Genomic DNA, 7,093 nt, shown 5'->3' with positions numbered 1-7,093 from the left:
TGGATGTTATAAGTTGCACTGAGTAAATACAGCTGGATAAAACAAAAACTGTGTCTTTCTTCATTTCAGGCTGCAAAGCAACAAAATGTGATCATATTTAAGGGGGGTGATTCTTTTCTATACCCACTGTATGCTCTGTTTTATTGTTGTTCTGTCAACTATTTTTATCGATCAGGCAGCCCTAGTATTAAGACACATTATTTGCTGTCTATGAAAAGAATCAAAAAGGTAATTTTGAGTTTATATTTCAAAATTCTGACTTTTTTCTTGCAATTACAAGATTATATCTCACAATTCTGGTAAGAAAATATCAACTCGTCATTTTCTCTTTTTCCCTCGGTTCAGAATCATTATAAGAGTTATAATCCCACACTTCTGGCTTTTTTTCCTCAGAATTGACAAACTCTCAATTGTTGAGTTGAATCAAGTCATAAAGTCCGAACTAGGAGGTATAAAAAAAGAAAAGCAAGAAAAAAAGTCAGAATTGTGAGGTAAAATAGGTAAATGTTATGTAAAATGTTATAGGTTGAAATAGTATTTCATGCTTTAACTGTAGGGCTAATACAATATGTCCCCTATATGTTATTTATATAGACCTATTGTTTAAATCAAATTTATGCTTTAAAAGTATGGGGAATCATAGCGGATTTCATCCATAGTTTGTTTGTTTAAACGTCTGCGTTTAGCTTCAAATGGCGTCTTTGATTACAGTATTATATAAAAATAATTTGCATTCCTATTCTGACATTCAAAGGCACAACAATACATTTTTCTCTTTATTCCATGGGTTTTACCCGTTTCCCTCCACTTGTTACCAGTGTTTTTCTGCCACCACAATGCGCGCGCAGCTGCAAGTGACGTAACTGTGACGACTACTCCAAATTGGTCTATATGGTCATGTCAGTCATATCAGTGTCCTAAAACCTGCTGAAACAGCTTGTGGCCGCCCTGTTAAAACCTCACGAGTAGCCAAATACTACTCACATTTATCTCAATTACCCCGCATTATTGAAAACATTCAGTTGCAGAATAAATGAATCATAGATGACAGATATGCAGCAAATAACGTTTTTCTATCAGCCCTTAACTGTCTCGTTTTTACAGGTGGCATGTGGATACGCACACACACTGGCTCTTACAGACGAAGGATTTATTTACTCTTGGGGTGCAAACTCATATGGGCAGCTGGGTACTGGCAACAAAAGCAACCAGGCTGTGCCCACCCTCATCAATATGGAAAAGGAGAGGTAAGATTCAAATCGTAGCCTCCCACCTGACTGAATTGATATGGAGGAAAATAATTTGTCATCTCACCTGATTTTCTGTGCATTTGAATACATGTGGGTGACATTTTGGACATACTTGAATTCATACCTTTAGTTTATTTCATGCATTTCCAGAACATTTACCAAAGACAATGAAACTGTGAGGAAAAAAGTAGGTCAAGTGAAGCATGTCTACAGAAATCACTTCACCAGAAACTCAATTGTGGGAAACTGAGAGAACTCTTCACAGACAGTTGGGATTAGAAAGAAATATTTTTGTTTAGTTGTAACCATTTGAACTCCAGTTAAAACACTAAAGATAGTCTATATTGGCTTATCTATAACTTTTTAAGACTTGGAACAGAACGGCCCACAGTTTTACAATGCCATTTGTAAATACTAACATTTACATTTTTAAATTTATCAGAAATTATATATATTCATTTAAAAATTCATTATATAACTATATACTGTATAATATTCTAGCCCTAGACCATAAGTCAGTAACTTCATGTAGATTGTGGTTTGCCCTTCTTCAGACCACTGTTGGTGGGTTCTCACAAATGCTGACCAGGAGCCTCACTGTTTCAGAGATGCTCTAACACAGCTGTCTGGCCACAACAGTTTGGCTCTTGTCAAAGTCACTCAGATCTTTATTCCCACCCATTTCTCCTGCACTAACACATTGACTACTTGAATGGATTTTTCATTTACCATATAAATTACCCAGACCTTCAAGTGATCTTGACAGGAGATGATTAACAATATTCACTTCATTTATGTTCATAATGTTTTGGCTCATCAGAGTTTATGTGTGTGAGAACATAGATGCAGCAGAATGTTAAACCAAAACGTAATTGAACATGTTTAGATTCATCTAAAATAGTTATTCTGTAAATAAACCTTTATTTTTTTCAATTCTGTAGACTGTAGTTTCTGTAGTTCTTTCCAGTACTAAAGATTGTTTTGTTTTTTTTAATAAATGTTTCATTATAAACAATGGATTACTGTATGTGGTGGGTTGTTTACTGTCATTTCCTGCCAGTTTTGCTGTTTATCAATCAAAAATGGAATTTATATTTTATATTGAACATATAAAAAAGCTTTAACATGTTTGATCCTATAACAACAGCATCTGTGCCACTCATTTGTCTCCTGCAGAATGGTGGAGGTTGCTGCGTGTCACACCAGTCACACATCAGTGGCGAAAACACAGAGTGGTCAGGTGCTGATGTGGGGTCAGTGTCGGGGTCAGGTTGTGGCCTACCCTCACCTCACACACTTCACCAGCACTGATGATGTTTTCGCCTGCTTCGCCACACCAGCAGTCACCTGGCATCTCCTGTCTGTTGGTAAGAGCGTTATTCTGGCTACTTTTTCAGCAGCCTTGGTTTCTGAAGTATATCTTCAACTGACTTTGAGATTAGTCAGTTAAAAAAATATATTAAAAAAACAAGACTTCATAGCCACTGAATTGAAATGAGGGAGCGAATTAGTACAACGGGCTATGACTTACTGGAAAAAAGGAGAAGGGTATAACTGAAGCCTGGAGATCTCCAAATGGGGGTGGAAACTCCAAAACGGGGTGGGAGCTCGAAGACAGGGTGTGGCTTTCTCCCATTGACAGACAGATACATGACATGCATGCATGATTTGATTTCCCAAACCAGTTCAACGCAAACTCCTCCCCGCTGATTCTAAAGATTTCATTGGTCATGTCATTCACAGTCCTGATTTCCTAGACAATGATACAACCAATACAAACCCCTAACCCTACGCTACACCCTAACCTTAACCGTTGAAACTGGCTGCTGGGCGGGGTTTGCTGAATTGCACGGGGAAGCTGGGGCTTCGGATGTCCGTAACTCCCCAACCGAGCCTTGCCTGACAATAGGCCCTTTTTAGTTACACCCAGCATCAACTCCCCCTTCCTACCCTGCGAAGCTTGAGCCCCACTATTACATAGAATAAAAGTGATACAGATAAACGCACCCATGCAATGCGCCGGAACGGCTCATGGAAGAGATTGCGGGGGATTCCCGCTTATTAGATGGGGGAGCAAGGTTGGTTGCATTTTTAAAAGCATATTTATTTTGTAGCATATTGTATAACTTTTTAAGCTATATATATATTCCCCGGAGGATGCTCTGGACCGAACCATTTGGTTCAGTCCAGAGCATCCTCCGGGGCAATGTTGGCGTGCCGCATATCGTCCTTCAAACGATCAAGCCATCGCTTCTTGGGCCTTCCGCGTGGTCGCTTGCCGTGCGGGCTTAGTCAGAGTGCTGTTCTCGCCACCGATCCTTCATCGCTTCTTACGACGTGGCCATACCACCAGAGTCGTCCTTCTCGCATCTTCTCCACGATTGGGGCGATGCCCATCTGCTTTCTGACATCTTCGTTTGTCACGTGGTCCCATCGGGTGATACCAAGACACCATCGCAGCATTCGCATTTCCATTGCGTGAAGGGCCTGCTCGTGCTTGGTTGTTGCCGGCCAACACTCTATGGGACATACCACGGCCTTGTAAATCTAAGCTTTCATTCGAATGGGAATGGGAATCTTCATCTTCTTAATGGCTGTCTCCACTTCCGCTGTCGTGATCGGCATGACTGGGCCAGAGACGGGGTGGGCGCTTTGGATTGGCGGCTGAGGTTGAAAATGACGGCGAAGATCTCGGCACCTCTGCGCCCAAGGAGTTTCCAGGCTTCGATGGGGATATCGTCGGGACCGGTTGTTTTCCCCGTTCTTCATCATCTTAATGGCTGTCTCCACTTCTGCTGTCGTGATCGGCATGACAGGGCCAGAGACGGGGTGGGCGCTTTGGATTGGCGGATGAAGAAATTTGTCGGTGCTGATCTTTGCGAAGTAATCGCTCCAGCGCTGGAGGATGGCGGGGGCATCTCGCAAGGTGTTGCCATCGTTGTCCTTGACGTGCTTAACTTAGCCGAAATCCTGCGTTGCGCGATGGCGGGCATTGGCCAATCAATACATTTTGTTAGCTTTCTCGGGCGTGTCCAGCTCTTTGTTAAGCTGGTCATGGAACATTTACATTTACATTTAGACATTTAGCAGACGCTTTTATCCAAAGCGACTTACAATTGGGGGATACATAAAGCGATTCTTCTTAAAAGAGGCAAACATGGAATGCGGCTTTTGCCACCGCGACTGCTCGCTTCGCCGCCGATTTGAGTGCTTTGTATTGTTCGTAGTCCAGTTGGCTGCGGGATTGGTGCCACGCTTTGAACGCCGCTTTCTTCTCCTTGACCGCCTTTTGCACTTTGTTGTTTCACCACCAAATTTGCTTGTCGATCATCTGCTTTCCCAGCGTCATCTTTCCGAGGGCGCCACTCGCCGCGTCGTGGATTCAGCCGACCACATCGCTCCAGATGGCGTCCACCAGCTGGTCAAGGTCCATGTCGTCGAGTCTGAGGGCGCCCCTTAGTTGATCCTTGTTCTCAGGGAGCTTCCACCACTTGATCCGCTCCGTCCCGGTCGTCCACGCTCGCCGATGCTGTCCGAGGTCCAATTGGATGTCCATAAAAGGAGACGGTGTTGTGGGCCAATGTTGTCCGATGGGATCACCTTAACGTTGGTTGCCAGTTTCAGGTCGCGCCGTCTGAGCATCCAATAATCGATCTGAGTCGTTCTTCCACCGCTGCTGTAGGTGATGAGATGCGTCGGTCTCTTCGTGAAGAAGGTGTTGGCCACAGCAAGATCGTGGGCCTCGGCGCAGTCGGGGACTCGGTCACTGTCGTCGTTGCGGGTGCCATACCCTTGCCCGCCATGTACTCGCTCGTATCAGTCTCTTTCCGACCCGATGTGTCCATTCAGGTCTCCACCGAGCACCAGGCGTTCTTCCGGGTCGATTGATCGAAGATGGGCTTCCAGGCTCTCCCAGAACGTGTCCTTAACGACGGTCGCGCACCCAGTTTGCGGGGCATAGCACGAGACGACTCACATCGACGTCGATCCAGAGGTGATCTTGATGGACATAAGCCGGTCGGACACCCGGCTGACTTTGATGACGCTATCCCGCAGCTTTTCACTGACCGTGATTCCGATGCCATTCTGGGTGGATCGTTCGCCTTTGTAGTAGAGCTTGTAGCCGTTGCCAATGTCCCTGGCTTTTGCTCCCTTCCACTTCGTCTCTTGAATGCACGCGATGTGATGTGGCGGGTCTTGAGGACGTTGGCCAATTCGCGGCTTCTTCCGGTCATCGTACCGATGTTGATTGTACCCAATCGTAGTCGTAATCGGACTAGCGTCTTTGGCCCACCTCGTCCACAGGCGGATAGCCCTCGCCAATTTCTCGCGCCGTTCGGGCGATGACTACGCGCGTCGCCTAATACGGGGAATGCCCTAGCTTGATCATGTCCATTTAGAGCTGACATTGCATTTGATGCGGCCGATGGTATCCCCGACCGATGTGCCGCTCAATATATATACATAGTCGTGGTCAGAATTATTGGCACCCTTGGTAAATATGATCAAAGAAGACTGTGAAAATAAATCAACATTGTTAATAATTTTGATCTTTTATTTTAAAAATTCACAAATCTAACCTTTCATTGGAGAATAAGAATTTAAAATGGGGGGAAATATCATTATGACAAAGGTTTTTCTCTAATACACATTGGACACAATTAATGGCACCCTTTTATTCAATGCTTTTTGAAACCTCCATTTGGCATAATAACAGCTCTGAGTTTTCTCCTATAATGCCTGATGAGGTTAGAGAGCACCTGACAAGAGATCAGAGACAATTCCTTCATCCAGAATCTCTCAGTCTCCCCCTTCAGATTCCCAGCTCCATGATGGTGCTTCTCCTCTTCAGTTCACCACACTCATTTTCTATAGGGTTCAGGTCAGGGAACTGGAATGGCCATAGCAGAAGCTTGGTTTTGCGCTCAGTGACCCATTTTTGTGTTGTTTTTAAGGTTTGTCTGGTTGGAAGACCCAAACATGGCCCATTATAAGATTTCTAACAGAGTCAGTCACTTATTGATTTTTTTATCTGTTGGTATTTGATAGAATCAAAGATGCCATGTATCTAAACAAGATGTCCAGGACCTCCAGCAGAAATATAGGCCCACAACATTAAAAATACAGCAGTATATTTCATTGTACACATGGGGTACTTTTTATCCCTGTGTGCACCAAACCCATCTTGAGTGTTTGTTGCTAAAAAGCAAATTTTTTAGTTACATCTGACCATAGAAGCCAGTCCCATTTGAAGTTCCAGTCGTGTCTGACAACAGAATATGCTGGGGATTGCTTTTGGATGAGAGCTTTTTCTTTTTCTTTTCTTGATTTTTTTTTCTTGAAACCCTCCCAAACAACATGTGTAGGTGCTGTTTTATTATTTTTTTTAATTTTTTTTTTAAGGTTTTCTGACCCTGAGACTCAACCATGTTCTGCAATTCTCCAGCTGTGGTCCTTGGAGAGTCTTTAGCCACTCAAACTCTCCTCCTCACCGTGCTTAGGCTATATATACATAGTCGTGGTCAGAATTATTGGCACCCTTGGTAAATATGATCAAAGAAGACTGTGAAAATAAATCAACATTGTTAATAATTTTGATCTTTTATTTTAAAAATTCACAAATCTAACCTTTCATTGGAGAATAAGAATTTAAAATGGGGGGAAATATCATTATGACAAAGGTTTTTCTCTAATACACATTGGACACAATTAATGGCACCCTTTTATTCAATGCTTTTTGAAACCTCCATTTGGCATAATAACAGCTCTGAGTTTTCTCCTATAATGCCTGATGAGGTTAGAGAGCACCTGACAAGAGATCAGAGACAATTCCTTCATCCAGA

General features: G+C 43.3%; 1 protein-coding gene across 2 annotated transcripts in view; it reads left to right on the top strand.

Annotated features, from left to right (window-relative positions):
- Window positions 1-7,093, top strand: part of rcbtb2 (regulator of chromosome condensation (RCC1) and BTB (POZ) domain containing protein 2) — a 55,721-nt gene that overhangs the window by 23,491 nt on the left and 25,137 nt on the right. For both annotated transcript variants that reach the window (XM_016501211.1, XM_016501212.1), the window contains exons 7-8: window positions 1,105-1,247; window positions 2,427-2,617. In XM_016501211.1, coding sequence (XP_016356697.1) covers window positions 1,105-1,247; window positions 2,427-2,617 — 334 coding nt within the window. The remainder of the gene's footprint in view (window positions 1-1,104; window positions 1,248-2,426; window positions 2,618-7,093) is intronic.

The sequence above is a fragment of the Sinocyclocheilus anshuiensis genome, unplaced genomic scaffold, assembly GCF_001515605.1.
Source record: "Sinocyclocheilus anshuiensis isolate Anshui unplaced genomic scaffold, SAMN03320099.WGS_v1.1 scaffold194, whole genome shotgun sequence".
Lineage (NCBI taxonomy): Eukaryota > Metazoa > Chordata > Actinopteri > Cypriniformes > Cyprinidae > Sinocyclocheilus > Sinocyclocheilus anshuiensis.
The sequence above is the reverse complement of the archived record's forward strand: the minus strand, read 5'-3'. Positions and strand labels throughout refer to the sequence as shown.